Source organism: Clarias gariepinus, chromosome 14 (assembly GCF_024256425.1).
Source record: "Clarias gariepinus isolate MV-2021 ecotype Netherlands chromosome 14, CGAR_prim_01v2, whole genome shotgun sequence".
NCBI classification, from domain to species: domain Eukaryota; kingdom Metazoa; phylum Chordata; class Actinopteri; order Siluriformes; family Clariidae; genus Clarias; species Clarias gariepinus.
Window position 1 is genome coordinate 15,290,816 of NC_071113.1, and position 20,161 is coordinate 15,310,976.

At 37.9% G+C, this 20,161-nt stretch overlaps 1 protein-coding gene across 6 annotated transcripts in view; it reads left to right on the forward strand.

Annotated features, from left to right (window-relative positions):
- The window catches only part of cacna1g (calcium channel, voltage-dependent, T type, alpha 1G subunit), a 132,985-nt gene that overhangs the window by 21,912 nt on the left and 90,912 nt on the right, over positions 1-20,161 (forward strand). For all 6 annotated transcript variants that reach the window (XM_053511856.1, XM_053511857.1, XM_053511858.1 and 3 more), the window contains exons 3-5: positions 6,927-7,024; positions 17,716-17,875; positions 19,772-20,057. In XM_053511856.1, coding sequence (XP_053367831.1) covers positions 6,927-7,024; positions 17,716-17,875; positions 19,772-20,057 — 544 coding nt within the window. The remainder of the gene's footprint in view (positions 1-6,926; positions 7,025-17,715; positions 17,876-19,771; positions 20,058-20,161) is intronic.

Here is a 20,161-nt window from a genome sequence, read left to right on the forward strand (position 1 = left end):
ACTACTGAAGCAATCACAGCTCATAACACTGCTTCCAGTGGCTTGTACAGTGGCCACTATGCATGATGGTCACCTCGCTTTATTCTGTTTTTTTTATTTAATTATTTATTTTTTTACCATGCTAATTTACCAAGTGTTTGAGTGATCTACTTTTTTCAAACATTTCAAATCTGATTAGTTGTTTTCTTTGCTTGATGCATCACAATAATACACTATGACCCTTCAAAAAATTGTGACTATTTTTTTTAGGCCAGACAGAGTATCTCTATGCTATTTTCATGTCTTTGCCAAAAATGCATCAAGATCAAGTACCTTGAGCAATTGTGTGTATATTAAACCAGTTTATGTTGAGAGAGAGAGAGAGAGAGGTACTAGACTAATATCTAATAAATCCATCGAGTAACCCTGATAGGCTTTACGCCTTCCTTTTCTATTTATGTTTCTCATGCTCCTGTAATGGATTAGCTAAAGGACACAACAATTCTGATATACAAACATAATAAAGGCTTCAGAAATTCCATTTGGTCAGAGAAAGTGATGACACTGGACTGTGTCCAGCATTTTAATCTGATAGCGCCTTCATCTCTTATTTGTATTGGGAGGCATCTAAAAAATCAATACCAGAGCTTTTGCAGGTACTTACTGTACAGATCATTAGGAATTTCCCCAACATCAGTCATCCAGCTGTTCTCTTTGTGTGTGTGTGTGTGTGTGTGTGATTGAATGGCGATTTCTTTTTATTTATATTTTTAATTATGCAATACGTATTACACATAAAATTTGCCTTTGCATGTGGAAATATTAAAATATAGCAGAATCACCTTACTAATGGAAAATATTGTGCAATGTGAATTTATAGTTTCGGTGCATATTAACTTTGGCCGACAAGGTCTATACTTAAGCTATTTTCACATTAAACATTAAAACATAACATATGGCCACATTTGGTTTTATTTTGTGTTGCTCATCACCATACTACAGTTTAGCAAGCTCGATCTTTTACAAGCTTATACAGCAGCTTGTAATTTAATGTAAAATAAGCTAAATGTCTTTGTTATATCCTTGTCATGCTAAACAAATCTGTTTTTACATAGCATGGACTTGATTTGTTCATTTCACCTGCTCGTTACTAGAGGGAAAAAATAAATGGCGCTAATGTTACTCACAATTTAGGCAGTGAAGTCCACCAAAAAATATACCCTGCCCGTACTTATTTATTAATGTTTCCTGGCAAATTCTGTGTGCTGAAAAATGCCTGTTTAGCAGAACGGGACAAGAACAAAGGTATCGTGAACAAAGGCCAGCAAATATTTTCTCAAGAAAAATACCAGTAAAAGGTCCTAGTCGTTTATTTATTTTCTGCCCTGTGGTTAAGTACTGTTTGACCAAAGCACACAGAGCAGAGCTGGGCTCCCTATTTGGCACACACCTTCCTCATTGCCTTGTAGTACTGTAGGTTCCTTCTTTCCCTTCGTTAAAAAAAAAAATCCTTTAAAATGTTATCAAAAGATTTATATCTGATGGAGATTAAAGGGCACCTATTATGCAAAATTCACTTTTTGAACATATTTAGACAAACAGATGGGCCTCCATTGTGAGAGTACAAACATACTTAATGTAAAAAAAAAAAAAAAAAAAGCTTTTTGTCCTTCCTTCAATTTAGCAAGCCAATTAAATTTTCTTTATAATGTGACCTCATATAAGATGATATCTTTTCCTGTGGCTCTGCTGTGTCTGCTGAAATGACGCATATAGATAGGGAATGAAACGGATGGAGTTTGAAGTACAGAAGGTCTCCGACTTACAAACGTCCAAGTTACAAATTTCCGCAGATACAGTATGAACATTGTAGATGCAAACAAATTGCGGAAGTAGCTTATCTGTATTGTACAAAAAATAGACACTACAGTGCACCAGATACCAGTATTTAGAATTATATACAATATTTTCAGTGTGTAAGTGAATGTAAAAATATTGTATGTATTTGCATTCAAACGAACAACTCAGACCAGAAGGTATGAGAGTTGAGCTGCTCATTCTGTTTATCATATTATGTCCTTACTGTAGCTACATTGTAAGATTTTCATTACTGAAAGATTTTTAGGTCAGAATGACAACGATGGAAAAAGTTAAGCAAAGCTCATCAGAGTGCCTGTTGAAAACGCAAAAAAATCAGGCAGGAACGAAGAACACAAAACTGGCATTAGATAATTATATAAATAACTAGGTTAAAATCATTACATGTATCACACTGTGTTCTTTTTGGTATTTATTTTGTTAGTTGGTCTAAATATCCAGAACACATGGCATTTCTGCAGCTCAAACCCGAAAAAAAAAATGCCGTCTGCATCCCAAAATACACAGCACGTTTAGTTTCCTTCCTCAAATTGTGTAATTTTAGGATTGAATCTCTTTCTCACAGGAAAAAAGGAACGCACTAGAGTTTGACTGAACGCACCTTTTGTTCAGCGGTTGTTTTTTTGTCTGATCAGATGTTTGTGTTCACACCTGCTTAACACATCGGGTTTGGATTCAAAAGGGCTAAATTCTTTATATGGGGAATAATTGTGTAAAATATCTTGCAGAGCTGAGTTTCCTCTTTTGTCTCAGTATGTCTTCAGATTAGAAATCTCCATATTGAAGAAGGAGGATTTCAGTCCAACAAGTGATAATCTCTGTGCAGCTCATCCACTTTTGATTACAATCAGCCAATCAGCCCTTTTCTATTTAAACACCAGGAATGGTAGTTATAGAAGACAGGAAAAATACCAGATGGAATATTGACTTAAAAAAAAAAAAAAAAAAAAAGAAAGGTAAAAGATTAAATAGAAAGCCAAGTCCTTGCATTAAAATTGCAGTTCTGTGGGTTTTAAAAGGTCATTTTTTAGGACTGGATTTCTAGGGGTTAAAAAAGGTCACGCATTTGCCCTTGGATCCTGAACAATACAGAGCATCTTTGTGCCCACTAATACAATCATGGTCTAGGATGAACAAAATATCTAAAAACCAACTGTGAAGCATACAGTAGATCAGGAAAGACGTCGACTGAAGGATGAAGAGAGGACACATGAGTATATATAGAGAGACAAGTAGAGCAAGCATGTGTTTTATCTCCACCTCCATTTGAATGTGGCTGTGGGAAAACGATGTTTCTCTGAATCGCGCTTCATTAACCTGCCAGGTGGTAGAAGACGCCCAGCCCAGTTTGAACGGCAGCCAGTGGTGCTGCTTTGAAGAAAGCACACATCGGACATAAACAGAAGAAGACATTAACTCAAAAGTTATTCTGTCTCCTCATGTCACTTTAAGTGCTGTGGCACTACTGCCAATACACAGTGCATGATTTCCAGCTCAGTCCAACAGACATTGATATGTTTTCTTTCATTCCGCCTTTGTGACGCTTGTTCAAACAGCGCATGACAGAGCAGCGACTCTGCTGCTCCCACTCGGGAATTGAATCAAACCGATTTCTGAAGGTCAGACCTGTTTTGGATGCCGGCCTTTTTCCTCTCTCATACTTTTCCTATTATAGTGCCCTCCCTGCTTGCACTGTGTATGCTGAGAGCAGCCATTGTTGACTGCGTGGCCATAGTTGTCAGGAAAGGGGTGTGATTCTGGCAAAGTGTGCCATCTCTCACTAGATCTATGCCATATACAAAGATAAGAGTTGAGCAAACCAGGTGTTTATTGGCCCCTAGCCCAGACCCGACACCGACATGTTTACCTGTGTGTGTGTGTGTGTGTGTGCGTTTCATCTTGTGCCTGTGTATCATCATTCATAAGTTTGGTGTTTATTTGCACTCCTATGGTGTGTATATGGAACTTGTTGGATGTTAAAGCATGTTGATGATGTGAACAATCATATAGACACATGTTCACATTGTTTAGCTTTGCTCTGGCTGCCTCGTGTTTGCCTGACTTGGCTGCAAGAGCTTTTGTAAAGTGTCCTCACGCAAGTTCTGTCCTCCTCTCCCTCTCTCACCCCCATGCCAAACATCTACGCTCCTTTATTCCTTTCTATCCCAACCACAGTCCTCCACATTCTCTCTCTGTTTGAGTTCAGTTTGTACTTTCCAGCCACTCTGGCAGATCTTTCGACATCAAAAACGTCATGCATTTCCCCCCTCTTTTGATATTTTTTTATGTTTAGTCCTTCCCTATCCTTCCGTTTTTAGCCCTAGTCACCACTGTTATTATTTTTCTATTCCAGCTACCAGCTGGTTTCCATCAGACCCAATCAGTGCTCTCAAAAGCTGCTCTGCAGATTACAGGAGCAACAAAAGCGGAACACATTTCCTCTGAGCTCTGCTTGCTTAATGGAGCTCATACTGTTTGCACATCACCATCATCACTGAATCCACAGATCATCTCGGGTATTTAAAATACCTTCAATCTGAGGTCTGCTCGGCCCAGAGATAGCATTAGTGCATATCATCTTCCGTCATTCAATAGCTTCCGTTATTTAGCTGCAGTCCATGTCGTTAAGTTTGTGTTAACTTTTTCTTTTTTTTTTTTTAAACATAGCTATTACATAGCCAATTAGTTTTGTCAGACATGTTAAACTGACTTAAATCTGTAACACACACACATACACAGACATACACATACACACACACACACACACACACACACTGGCTGCATCCCTTGTTTGATGGCTATGAAGGCAGGGAACTTTTTCACGCATCTCTCTCCAAAGTTCACATGTGTGAAACAGCTGTGTGTGTGTGTGGGTGTGCTTACGTGTGTATGTGCGTGTATGCTAGCATGTGTGTATTGTTGGAGATCACATTACAGTGACCCCCACTGGATGCTCCTCTTTGACTAAATTTAAAAAGTTCCAATTGGATTTATAGCACATGTGCAAGGCTTTGGAACTTTACCACACAGCACACACACACACACACACACACACATACACACACGCATGCACACATGCACGCAACGCACCCACTGACTCGCACTCACCAGTGTCTTTAACACCTACAAGTCACAAGGCAACATTCAGTATCTGCTTTTTAATGATTGTCATTTGATATCTTGATGTGATGATAATTATGTGTAACCTCATTAGACACATTCTGTTTTTGTCGACTCGTTATTTTATTGTAAATCACAAAACTCAGTAAGAAACATCAATTAAACAGTAGCATCAGCAGTATTACCAAAACACAGAACTGTGTGAACTTGTGAACAAATACACATGAGTTTATTGCATACATACATACCCTGACAAATGGTAAGGTTGATATAAACACTCACACTCATTCACACACAGGAAAACACGTGCGTTGTTGGGTTTAATATGAGTGAACCACTATATCTGTCCGTTGAAAAGCAGAAAAGGAGCCATCAAACATCAAAGAGCACTATTTGCATGTTCTATAGAAATCCAGGGCAACAAACCATAGGAAGTATTGGCATATAGAGAATGAGGAACAGAACAGGAACAAAGACAGGGAAGCATGGGCACGATAAAACAGTCTAGGGAAAACGTCAGAAAACACTAACCCTCACATACTCCCTTACACATTTAAGGGAATTTGTCTCAGCCAATTACCATCCCAGCTTCCAGTATGGTTTTGGAAGATAGGACCAAACCAGAGATCCTGGAGGAATGCTACATAGACAGGAAGAACTGGCAGAATACTGAGCTCAAGCTTTTCTTTCTTTCTTTCTTTCTTTCTTTCTTTCTTTCTTTCTTTCTTTCCTTTTTTTCCTTTCTTTCTACATAGTACAATCTTAACTACAAACCTGTGGTGTTACTTTGTGTCCTTTTGCTACTGGATGTTGGGAATTTCCTTTGGGATTACTAAAGTATCTCTCTCTTTTTCGTGCTCTCTCTCTGTCTCTCTATCTCTCTTTCTCTGTCTATCTATCTATCAAGAATAAAAAGGACCTCCAGACTTGTAAAGCAGCAATGCTGCCCACTAAACCTTTTTGTCGCCCCTTAAATCTAAGTATTCATAAAATGTTTATTAGATTTTTGCCAGTATTTATTGCCTGTCCTCCGTTTACTCTGAATTTGATCACTTAATTACAGCTGCAGGGTATCGAGGACATAGTAATATGGTTTGTGTAGTTAGAAAAGATGGACACCGGATCATCTTAACCATACACAAGCATTGTAGAAATTGTTGCCAGAAAAAAATGGATTTGTCTTTGTATGCTGAACCATTACATTTCCCTTCAGTGCAATGATGTCCCTGGTCATCTTCCACATTTGAATATGTAGAGACACACTGTGGAACTCTAGGGTACTCTCTTCAATCAAAGGAACTTAGGGACGGCACTTGGATGATTCAAGATTTCACTCTAGGAAAGATCTTTTCTGAACTCCCCAACGAGTATAAAGGTTCTGTGCTTGTTTGTCTGGTTGGGAATTCAGTCACAGGCCATGACCTCTTGATTTTGTTAGTTGTTCTTTAGAGCACTGAGTACAGAATGCACAACACAGCTCCTTATAGAAACGCAGGCTGGTCTAACAGATAGCACTATTTAACCCCTGCAGATTGCCTAAAAATTACTCACCATGTCTATTTTTCGGACTTTCCAAATGCAAAGCTAAACCCATCCTGCACCTAATCATCTCAGTGGACTTGCCCTTCGAAACTGCTCAGATCAAATGGATTTACTGTACATTTGCTAATAAAAAAAGAAGCCTTTGTTTTTATTCTTGACAGATTTGTTTCCCCTCTTGTAAGTACTGTATGTGTAACAATAGATGTTATATGGTTAAATTAATTTCCTAACAAATGCTGACACTGTTATTCCTTATAATAGTCCTTTTTGAAAGTCATACAGTTGTTTACAAAATTACAAATAAAGCACTTATAAGTCTTTAAGCCTGTTTAGATCTAACACATCTTTGGGTCTAATGCAGTTTTTCACAGATTTCCGGTTATGTTTTTTTTTGTGTGTATTTGCAGGATGCTGGAATATTCTCTCAACCTGCAGAATGTCAGTTTTTCTGCTGTTCGTACTGTCAGAGTGCTGAGGCCTCTACGAGCGATCAACCGGGTGCCCAGTGAGTACTCATACTACCAATCTATATTTGCATGTAGTCAGTGTTTCATAATATAGCTGCACAATTTATGCTCAGTGCTAACAGGATATTGTAAATGACGTTTAGTGAATCTAAATAAAGTAGTGAGCTACAGTAGTAGTTTTATACCTCCCAAACAGCTAGTCAGCTGATCAGCCAACAAGCTTTTATAGAGACATAACCTTGGTTTTTGTTCACTGCTCTTTAGAATTTCCTGCTATCCAGGATTTAAGGCTAGAGATGAATAGACTTATATCTTCTATTACATTACTGAATTAATACATTTACTAAGTACTGCACATTAAACAGTAATTTGAGACACATAAATAGTATTTAGTGTGGTAGTTTGAAGTGTACAGTAGGATGCACAACAACTACTTAATAGAACTGTTTCTGCACATCTGTGAACGTACCCAGTCATTCACTTATGATGATGCTTCCAGGCCGAACAAAATCCAATCTGTGCACGGAAGTGACACAAAATGTGTCACTTGGAGTAGCTGACAGATGACTGCAGTATACTGAGAAATAAAACAGTCTGAATAAATAACAGCTGTAAAATATGTAGGTTAAACATAAATAAAGAATGTTATGTTGAACTCGTTCAGTAGAATTGTATTTATTTACCTATATACAGTATATACATGATGCATTTAATTTTTTCACATTTTTTAAAAGCCCAAACAACCCAAACAGTCACAATTCCCTGTTATGCAAATTTCATCCCAACAACAAATAATGCTAGCTTGCTACATTATCTGTTAAATCCCTTGTTTAATCTGGTTAGTACACACAGTCTGCAGAGAGTTGTCTCCCAGGCTAGCCAGCTACTCTAATCAGGCCGGGGCAGATTAGCCACAGTCTGTTTGGCTCACATTTTTTCTTCAAATGCCAGAAGTCTCTGGCCAATAGAAAGGGGTTTTGATCAGCAAGAATTAAATTTAGAAGGAACATTGCTCATGAGTAGCCTCATTATTACAGTGGTGCTATAAAGATCAGATCTTAGGAAGGTGGTGCGTGAATGTGTCCAAGAATAATACTGTAGCTGGGACAGATAGCTGTAAAAACAAGTAATTGTAAGTTACAGTATATTTACATTGCATTATGACACACTGTTATCAAATATTTTCCAAATAACTGAAGCACTAAGCAAAGAATATTGTTTGTTATAATACAGATGTAAAAGGATGTCAAATGCAAGCAGACACTTGATCGAACCAAGTACAAAATAACACTAGACACCTGTGCTACCAGATACAGTGCTCTGATCACTTGTCTTACTTCTTCCATATGAGTTAACAGCTCCTCTTATAATTGTTTTAGCTTTAAATCAGTTACTTAACATTACTTTTCTTATATGTGTTAAAATACACTAGCACAGATAGTATCCAGACTTTCTTTTAGCCTAATGTTAGTGAATGGTGACACATAGCACTGATGACACATGCATCCACACAGCCATGCCAAATTCAACAGAAGCAGCTCTGAGTGTAAATAGTTGTAGGATTTTTTTAGGGTGTCTCACAGCATGTCATGTTTCTAAAGCATTTCATGTGGCCAATCTCTCCCATGAGAGCTCTAAATCAGAGCGGTAACATTCAGATTAAAAAATGGTAAAGCTCACTTAAAATGATGTGACTGACCTAACTAGGATTTCGACTAAGGTCCGTGGTCTAATTTCTTATCTTCCTGGCTCACTGGGTACTGATCATGTTTTTTTTTTTTTTCCACCAGTGCTCCATCAGTGTAGAGTAAATTGCTCATAAACTTTGTGCCTGTCTCAATCCTGCTATCTGTCTGGCACAGTATGACACATTACCGCATCTCATTCAAGCAAAGAGACAATCAGTGTCACGTTAAGCTCAGTGGTCTGGACCTAGGACACATAAGTGTGATGAGTAATGAGTGAGCACACCGTAGCCTCTTCTATCTGTACTACTACATAATTCATACTGGTGTCAATCAAAGGTGCGGGGGCAGCCAAGTGGGAGCAGGCAACCTTATTTGCTTTTCAAGAATCACTTAGGCTAATTCAAGGCTTAATTGTGGAATTAATTTGGACATAATTTGTGTCTTACCTGCTGTGGGGTGTTATTTGAAAAATGGGATTTGTAGGGTTTCCCATGGGTCTTATTTGTTGGTCTAATTTTTTACTTATTTTAAGCTTAATCTAATGAAAAACATGGGGCAGTGCAATAGTCAAACAATACAATAGTCAAACTCAAACCCTCCATCATTTTGGTGTAACTTAAACAGAGGCAGTGTATGAATAACTTTAAATAACTTTTATTCGATTGAGTGTAAAATAGAAGGCTGAATGGTCAACTTAAACTACACTTCCACTAGGGATTTTCTGTGTTAAATCTCTCTGTACTGTACTGTACCTTCACCTTTATATTCTTCCTGTTTCTCTGCTTTGCTGTTGTCCTCCATTTTTGTGGCTTGACTGATGAAGGTGTAAAACAACATGTCAATCATGAAGAAAAATGCAGCTGTGCAATGAAAAGCAACGAGAGCCAAGCAAGCTTTTATTTCTAGGCATAACAGAGAGAGCTTTAACATATTTGCCTGGTCTGCAAATGCCTATCAGGGGAGTTCTCTGGCTTAATCTGCATAAAGTGTGGATTCGCATGTCTGTAAACATTGGCCTTCACTACAATAACACCCAGACTGGATTTAGATATGTGTGTATACAGTGGTTAATCAATCGGAATGTAGGTCCTACCGTCGCGGCGCTCGGCGGTACCGTTTGGCTTTGTGCGTTTGCTGGCTTTTACCATTGAGTGGCGCTATATAACTACAGGCTGACGCCTCATGCCTTAGTTCATTCTCTGCTGGATTAATGAGACACAGAGTTTTAGAACTGCACGTAGTAGCAGATAAAATCAAGTAAAACATTGTAGTTAAACAAATTTATAATCACAGAACTAAAATGACGATACAAATGTAGAATTTAAATTAAATTAAATCTTATTAGGATCAAATTTAAACAAAATAAATGTTAACACAGTGAGCCTTTAAATTTTATCACGTGTAATTAGAAAAGACGCGTGTAGGGTTTTGTGTCGTCTTATATCTTGTGTTCTTTAAATTTATAGTAGATTTATTAACTAAAATAAATGACCATAAAAATTATAACATTGTCAGGACGCTCTACTGCGTCAGCTGATGTTGGTCATTCAGCCCCGCTTGTGTTTGTGCGTTATTATAAGAATGAAATGCAGTAGACTGTTATGACCTGTAAACGGGTTCGACCCATGTTGCACGGGCGGCACCATAAAGCACGGACACGAGACGAGGTCTTACAGGAAAAGGGTAATTTATTTAGGTAAAATGGGGAAGGAAAGTGTTGAAGGAGGGAGAATGGAAAGAAAGGGTTAAAGATTGTGCATGTGCAGTTCCGGGGGCTGTGCCACACTGGCATGCGGGCACACAGCTGACGATAAGTGTTGGTGCGAGTGGCAGAACTGAGCACGCGGAGGCAGCGCTCCTGCACGCTCCCTCGTGACGGCGCTTCTCCCGCTGTCGATGGCCGGCGCGAGTTCTCGCTGACGCAAAAACCTAACCACACTTTTCCTCTTCGGCAGCGGGGCTGCGAGGGCGGGCACGGTGCGGGAGTGTAGATGCCGCGGGAGCTCGCGCAGCTCTTTCTCGCGCTGTCCTCAGCGCGGAGATCAAAGGGCGGAATTCTAGTGTCCTTGTTTAAAGCCCCTCGGGCGCGTCACATCTCCCCACTGACATGCTTTTTTTTATATTCTCCATTACATCACGTACTTCCCAGACCTCAGACAAACCTCCGCGCCTTGCTTTTATAATGCGGAGCAAGCCCGAGATCATATTAACGTTAATTATCGCCAGCCGGCACAAATAGGCGGCTCCCGTCCCTTTGCTGCCTATTCAGGGAGCCTACGGAGTGAGGGAGTAGTTATAGTAGATTTGGGCGTACACCCATCGCACGCGCACGCCGTGGCAGATCATCATAATTGTCCTAAACTTGTATTTCATAAGGTTTTCCGAGCGGTGGTACAGCGCAACGGGGGTCATTATTTACTATTAAACATTAAACGAATTTACAAAACTTAATGCGTGCGATTAAGCGCTGATTCCACGTAGGAAAGTAAAGAAGAGGATCCTGATGCTCAACATTCCGGAGACCAAACCCCATTTAAATTAAATTAACAAATATTGCATGTAAATAACAATAGCCCACGTTTAAAAAAGCATTTTTATTTAGATTATAAAAAAATAATCCTGCATCTGTTTTAGGTGTTCCAGCTGCCACTGTTCTAAAATTCAAATTAAATCAAATCTTATTAGGATAAAATTTAAGCACAAAAAATGTTAACACAGTGAGCCTTTAGATTTTATCACTTGTAATTAGAAAAAAAGCGTGTATGGATTTGTGTCATCTTATTTCTTGTGTTCTTTAAATTTATAGTAGATTTATTAACTGAAATAAATGACCATAAAATTAAAACAGTGTTAGGACGTTCTACTGCGTCAGCAGATGTCGGTCTTTCAGCCCCGCTTGTGTTTTTGCGTTATTATAAGAATGAAATGCAGTAGACTGTTATGATTTGTAACGGGTTCGACCCATGTTACCCAAACAACTCAGTTCAGGTGTAAGTAAATGTCTGTGCTGTTTGAGGGAGGGACGTGCTAATGATTTGGTCGGCTCTGTGTGTGTGTGTGTGTGTGTGTGTGAGAGAGAGAGAGGGGTGTCGCGGTCGTTTTCAGTGAAACAAAGGCTCAGCTGAAAAATGTTAGGCACATCAGTCACTTAACCACCAAAAAAAGGTATTTGAGTGTTATGATAGCTGTAATATAACAGATGCGCACTGAATACTAAACCTAAACCAGGCACGGAGATTAATGAACCAAGATAGCCCCCATACCCGTTTAAAAAAAAAAAATAAATAAAAATACCAAAGAATATTATTGTGTATAGACTGATTAAAAACAATGCAATTTATGCTATCATAAGGAAAATAAGTTCTTCCATTCCAATGATTAAAAAAGGTAACAATGTCAACTTTAGAATCTAGAATCCAGGAGATTAAAATTACACAAATTGAAATCAATGAAAGTCTCCAGAAGAGCCTCAGATTCAAGAGGTTTTTAAAGTGGGGAGAAGTGCATTTCAATTCCTCTGAATGTATAGGTGAGAACAGCCGATTCACACCTGGGGAGGGTGAATAATTTGTATTTGAATGTTGTCTGGCATTGTAAAGCACTATAGTGACACTAAAAGAACAACCCAGGATTAATAGGAATTCTTATACTGCATAAACATTATTTAGCACAAAAAAATTCCTCGCGCTCGGGAAAACTATGCGTGCGGTTGAGCGCTGGTTAGACTATAGGAAATTAAATCGGAGGGGTTTTATTTAGACTATTAAAAAAATAACCTGCGTCTATTTTTAGGCGTGCCAGCTGCCACTTAGTTAGAAGTTTTCAATACAAAGCTTATAATGCCCACATGACATGACGGAATAAGGCACGGCTGGTGATGATTGGGATGATTGGGAGGAGTGGATTTTACTACGCGGTGTGAGTGCAATGGCCATCCGTCTGCTCGCGCTGACTCTGCTCTCCGCGGATGGTACCGCCCCCCTCCCACCTCTCGCTCCTTGGAAGTCCATGGGGCGCGTTCCATTTGCCCTGCTTGCATGCCGCACTTCCGCGTTGTTGCACGCGCGCTGCATACACAGCGCGTATTAAAATCCACTGTAGCCCAACAAACCCCGAGTATTTTATAGCGCAGGGTGCAAGCCCGGGCAACGATAGCAACGATAGCTCACCAGTCATGTGTAATTCTGCGGTCCCGCTGCTTCGCATGTCTGAAGGGGAGGCCGCCTAACTAGTGCGCAAGGAGCGATATTGATTTGGGCGCACGCCGTGACAGGCTGAAAAAACTGTGTCAGATTAATATGCAAAAACTATATAATAAAACTATATAAGACTACATGCCTTTATAAGACTCAACTTTTATTTAAGCGCACTCACAATAACGAAAAAACGTTGTGATTTTGTAAGTGTTGTGATTTTGTAAGTGTTGTAAGCTGCGCTGCTCTGTATTGTTTTTGGTGAACTTGAGCGCGTCAGAAAATGAACGCAAACGTTTTTTTAAATGGTCAGAGTCAGTCTGCTTGCTGTTTTCCCGACGCGTTCATAATCATTAGTCTACTTCTGCCGGTCGCTCTGGAAAACTCCATGCATGCGGCAGAGCGCTGATTAAAACTATGGAGTAAATTAAAGAGGAGAATCACGATGCCGAGTCGAAGTCCTGAGCCCAAACCTCATTTAAATTAAATTAACAAATATTATAAGTAAAAAACAATAGCCCATGTTTAGAAACCGTTTATAAATTCTTTTCGACATGAGTTGGTCCGGTGTTATGCGCAGAGCGCCGGGAGATTTCCTGAAGCTCAGAAATCACTGGGCATGTTTTCTAAATAGCCGCTATCTTTAATAACTGATGGAGGTTTTGAGCTGTATACACACGCATTCCTGCCTAAACAACTCTTAAAACTACACCTGTAACACAATAAACAGTAATATTTCAAACATTCTGCAGGCTGATATTTGGAGAAAGGAAAGAATAATGAATAAACCAGTTGTTGGGTCAAAATAACCCAACCAGGTGTTCATTTGTAAACTACATCTCATATGAGCCAACATGAGCAACCCAACAATGTGTTTAAAGTACCTGAAATAATGCAGAACTTAAATAACAATAAACCGATACAGAGATACGCTGTATAACGGTCACTGTTGTATTTACGGCAACGAGCGAAAATGTCACTTTGCGCCACCTGGCGGCCATTTTACGAATGACTTTGAAATGCAACTGATTTATTTTGGCCGCTGACGTTTTTACGCGGCGGTGAGCGCGACGGTAATAACCATTCCAATTGATCAACTACTGTACATGGGTTGTTGTGAGGATGGTTGGAAACTGATTGAAAATTCTCTGGTCATCCACTGGTGACCCATTATTATTTAGAGTGATGAAAATTAATACAGTCAGCATATGGTAGATGTTATGGAATGGAAGGAAGCCTAACAGTAATTGGGGCAGTGGACCTGATTGATGCAAGAAATACAGTAAGAGCATTATATAGACTCAGACAGAGAGAGAGAAAGAGAGATTGATATGTGAGGTGACCAATTTGTAGGATTATGTAGATGAGGATATAAACGGACCTCACAATCATGGCATAGATACAATATAATACACATCACACATGAGAATGAAATGTCCTTTTGTATAATGTGATATAAAAGCTCAATTACTAGCCGCTGATTGTTGGACAGTAACTAGGCGCAATTCATCCTGAGGTCATGGGAGCAGGCCTACAATCTCTTTTTAGATGAAGTGGGTGTGACATATTAGACTGCACATACAGTATATGATCCTGTCTCCTTTTTTTGGTTTATAATTCATTTGACTGTCCCCTCAGTGTTGGGGCTGAAAGTTGGGACACACCTTTTAATTTAAATTCTTTTCTTTTGTAATTTATTTTGTGCTTTTTAGAACAATACTGGCGATTTCTAAACTATGAAATAACACATAGGGCATAAGGTAACTAAGTGACATGAACAGCAACAGTCAGTTGTTATTTTAAGACTTAAAGATCAATAGTTCTTGCAAGTATTGTCAAGTGCATTTGCAAAAAACCATCAAGCACCATGATAAAACTGGCTCTTATCAAGACCTTACCGGGAAAGAAAGACAAAGATTTATCTCTGCTGAAAAGGAGAAGTTCTCAAAAAACACCAATTTACAGCACCTCAGATTAGAGCCGCTTTAAATGCTTTACAAAGCATAAGTAGCAGATGCATCTCAACTTGCGTTCAAAGCAAGTTCAAAGACATTGCGAACTGTATTTAAATATTGCATATTTTGGATATCTTCAGCAATGTTTTACAATGTAAAAAAATAGATATGTATTTTCATATTTGGTGCATATACAGTAGTTATTATTTGTATGTCTACGTGTGATATTTCTAATTAATAATTTTTTTCTTTACTTTAAAAAAGCCTAGCGAATCAATACTATTAATATATTAATTGCATCACACGGCAACTTGCATTCACATCAATGAATAAATGTTATTAATCAATGTCCTGTGAGCTTCACAGCCGACTGCTTGCTTCCATGTTACCAAAAACCTCCATGCATTTTGTTGCCTTATGCTCTAGTCCAGTGGGATGCCTTGAGACAATACAGAAATCAATGCTATTTAAACACTGAAACTATTTAAAGTATCACTGAACATATACTGGGTCATATTAGTAAAACAAAAAAACAAAGGAAAGGACATCAAGACAAACAACATATAAAACTATAAAGACAATATTTTAAAAAGAATGACAATAAAACTAAACAGGTAATCTGAAATAAAATCAGTAGCAGCATTAGCTTACGCTAGTAAACTAATTATTATGGTAGTCAATATTAATTTGAAATAATGCTGAGAAACGCTGTTTTGAATTAATATTGACTACCATAATAATTACTAGCACGAGTTGATGCTGCTACTGATTTTATATGCCATTTTTTTCACTCGGCTCTGGTTGATCAGGTGTTGGTCATCATCAGCAGGCACTGGTTCATCATCACTGACCTGCTGCACTTGCAGCTTACACTGATGAGTGGTGTATCTTACACTGCATCAAGATGATCCCCCCTGCCAAATGTTTATGATATCTCACAAACAAAGTGTTTAAGTGAAATTCCACCCATACAAGTGTGACAAATATACAAAGAAAAAAATCAGGAAGGGGCAAGTACTTTTTCATGGCATTGCACATGTAGTCAGATTGTTCCACTGGGATGAAACTGTGCCAGGTGGAGTTATAGCACTTTCAAAATCATACTAACTTTATGAATAAGTTTAAATGACGAATGTTTTTTAACACCCTTGTGACTCAATAAGAGACAATGCAAATTTTCTAACAGCCTGTAAATGATGCATTTTGGCAGTATTTATTTTCTTGCATCTTTTGAAATAAATAAATTTTAAAAAATCAGAATACTGACAAAAATGTCTCATTTGTCTCATTTGCTGTCAAACTATTTATAAGCCTCCTGGGTCTCTGTGAGACTGGTACTACTGGACACTGAAAATATTGTCTTTCTATGTAGTTTTAAATGTTGTTTGTCTTATTGTTCTTTCCTTTGTTTCACAAATATGACCCATTATATGTTCAGTGATACTTTATTTTATTATTATTATTTTTTTTTTTTTGTATTGTTATATTTTTATACTAGTAAGTAGTTGTAAAAATTAAGTGCATGCGTTTTAACATAAAACACATCTTTTGTACAAGGACTCCATTCATAGAAAAATTTTAATGATTTGAATGTTTAAACTTAACACTAAGTATTCCTCTGAAATCCATAGACCAACAAAAGTCTAATTCTTCCTATATAACATAAGAGCTTAGAGTGGCCATTACCCTAAAAATGTCTGTGCTTCCTTCTTCTGTACTTTTGATATTAGGCTGTTTGGCATATGGGAATGACTGAAAAGTGCATATTCTCCCATGGGTATATTTCCCCTGCTGCACTGGGACCTCCACAGTTCTGTCTCCTGGAATAGCTTTTTAAGGGAATGTATAAACGAGGGAAGGACATTTTAAGTTTTTTTAGAGTGTTTCTCAATAAGGTTTTAGCAAGGGATTTCTAAAGAAATTGTTTAGCCAGATGAAAGAAGTAGTACCCTTTTCATGCATAAAGATTTGAATTCGGAGTGTCCTTAATGTGATGGAAAATCTCTTCTGTGAAAGTAAGATATGAGATAACATCTTTCAGTTAAAAGTCCTGCCTCTAGCATCTTAGACGATCAATAAGCAGACAAGATTAAAACCTTTCAGTAGCTGAATCATTCTCATGTGAGTTTATGTGAACTTTTCTGAAACTGGTTATGAGAATAAAAAGCATTACATCCAAATCTGTGCTGTACTGTCCATCTAATAACCTATTCTTTAATGTAAAACCTAACATTAAAATCTACTTGTGAACATTTTGATATACTGTAATAGTTTAAATTTCTCAAACCTGTGGAACTATTATGGTCAAAGTTAAACCCACAAACCCACATGTACTTTATACTGTATGTACAGTACAGTATATGTTAGAGTTAGCTTTATTTGTTTATCGGCATTATTTATGGTTGTTTTTCATTATGAGTGATTTATTTATTGATTTTTTTATAAATTTAATACTTAAATTTGTTTCTTTGTTTGGGAATTACCTGAATATTTTTTTATTTATTTTATTAATTATAGAGTAAAATCAATTCCCTTAGGCATTTTTCATCCATGGAATATTTCCCCTTGATATTTACATTTTTATAGGTATAAAAATAAAAAAAGAACAGAGAGCATTTATTTTTTTCCCCCTCATAGAATAAAAACACTACTCAAAGGAAATAATTAATGGTGATGATTCAGTGCTTGTTAGATGCTCAGCGAAGTGCTGTACTTGGGTGAATGCCTTAGATGTTGTTGTCACTAATGAGCAGAGTGCATAAATCTTCCAACCTAGTGCAGCAGATTACTATTGAGAGTGTACCCCTGTTGTTTTTGAGGTTATTTTTTATATATTTGCTCCTTTATGTGATTTATAGACAGATATGCAGTAAATACTCTTCTTGTTGTACAGGTATGAGAATCTTGGTGACACTCTTGCTGGACACTCTTCCTATGCTGGGCAATGTGTTGCTGCTCTGCTTCTTTGTCTTCTTCATCTTTGGGATTGTTGGGGTCCAGCTGTGGGCCGGGCTGCTCCGTAACCGCTGCTTCTTTCCTGTGAACTTCTCAGTGTAAGTGTCCAGTGATCAGTCACATAGGCATAGGTCACAGCATTCCCAAGACACAACTTAAATGTTAGGTACATAACGTTGCAATCATAAATACTCAACCCCGCATGACATTTAAGTGATGTAAATGAACGATAATGAGAAATAAATGACATAAGAAACTCATTAAACAACAAAGAATATTTATTGCTACATATTTGTTACTTTGAAAACAAAAGTTGACTTACTGAAACTTTGAAGGTCAAATGACACATGTGCATGTGTAGTATTGTTCAAACCCCAGCTTCAGAACTTTGTGGAGAATTTTTTAGCTTTTATAACTTACCAAAAATATTTTTTATAAGTGCTGACAAGCTTCTTCCACCTAAGGGTCAGAATCTTTGTCCATTCTTCACATGCAAAAGTCTCTAGCCCAGTAACCTCCATGCTGTAGCTGCCTTCTTTCAATCCCACCAAAGATATTTAATTTGATTTAAATCCGATGACTGAGAAGGCCACTTCAGGACATTCCAGGATCTTTATCCCAACCAAGCGTTGGTTGACTTGGAGTTGTGCTTGAGATCATTGTCTTGCATTGTCACTTGTCACCAAGTCTTAATTTTTTAACAAAAAGCATCATGTTCCACTTTAAAGTGGCCTGGTATCTCTGGGAATTCATGATGCCAGATAGACGATCAAGATAGCCAGTTCCTGCCGAAAAAGAACAGCTCTACATCATCAAATTCTTCTGGTCACATTCTTTTGGTCTTCCACATACCAAACATACCAATGGTCCATATGTCCAAAAAGTTTCAGTTTGACTTCATCGTTCCATAGAACTGTCTCCCATAACTCTTATTCTTATCCAAATTCCATCTGGCATATTTAAATTAAACTTTGATGTTCCTTGTGGTCAAAAGTGGAGTGTGTGAATGAACTCCTTGTTTATTCAGTGCACGTCTTATTGTTGCCACTAAGGCACTCATAACAGGTCATCCTGTAGGTGTCTACCATTTGCATGTTTTTTGATGAATTATTATTATTTTTTTTCCACGGCAAGGGAGGTTTGCAGCTGTGCCATGAGTTTTACATAAAATCTTATAATGCTCCCAATGGTGTCTCTTAGAATGTTATATATTTTTGGAAATCTTCTTATACCCAAGGCCGTTCAGGTATGACGAAATAATCTCCTCTTCTTTCAGCTTTTGTGGAAGCTCCATTGTCCTTCCCATGATTGCAACTCACCTTAAATAGCTTCATGGGTGGGGTTTATATATGCATCACAGCTAAAGCAAATGAAGGATCATTTTAGAGTTCCTAAAGCCTTGATTATAATTTAACTTCACTTTAGGCATTTTAGGCCATAAAAACTGTTAGAAAGCTTTAAAATCAACAATATTATATACAGGTTAAATAATTGTGTCATGGCCATCCTAACAAAATATCCTGTTACACACAAATACCACATCATCCATTTTCTGTGTTAATTTTACAGTATGTATCCTTTAAATAATAAATCCTTAAAATCTTTGGAGGTGGTTGAATATTTCTGATTGAAACTGTACATGCTTGATAATTGTTACTGCTTATGTACATGTAAAATAGTTGCATGCTGTGGCAAGTTGCGTAAGGTCTTTTCGGGAAACATTCATCTGTCAGAGAAATGTATTTTCTCTTAGTATCTGTTCTAGTTGCATCATTTTCTGGCTCATATCTTGTCCTATAGCTGACGTAGGAGTTTCAGCATCAGAATGTTCTGTAGAGCTTCCTTCATGACAAAAGAACCAGCTTCATCCTTGCACTCCAAGAAAAATTGTCCCAGCATTACCTGACGCTTTGGATTTATTATGATTATGATGTTAAAGTTAAATAAAAGTGCCTTGTTGTTTTAAAATGATGTGTCATTTTCATGTATATCAGTCCCCAAAGAGTAGACCTGCCCCATTACTACCACGTTGATGACGAGAGCCCATTCATCTGCTCTCTGATGGGGGATAACGGCATGCGGCACTGCAACTCCATACCTAGGTTGCATGAGGAGGGCCTGCAGTGTCAGCTGGACATGGGAGCCTATAACAGCACGGATAACACTACATGTGTCGATTGGAACCAGTACTATACCAACTGCTCTGCTGGGGATGTCAACCCTTTTAAGGGTGCCATCAACTTTGATAACATAGGCTATGCCTGGATTGCCATTTTTCAGGTAAGTTTTCACCGTTCATTTTGCATTGAGGTCGACATCTTTGGGATGATTTTTTCCAATATTTATTTATTAACGCAAAATTATTGTAAAAATGAACAAAAATT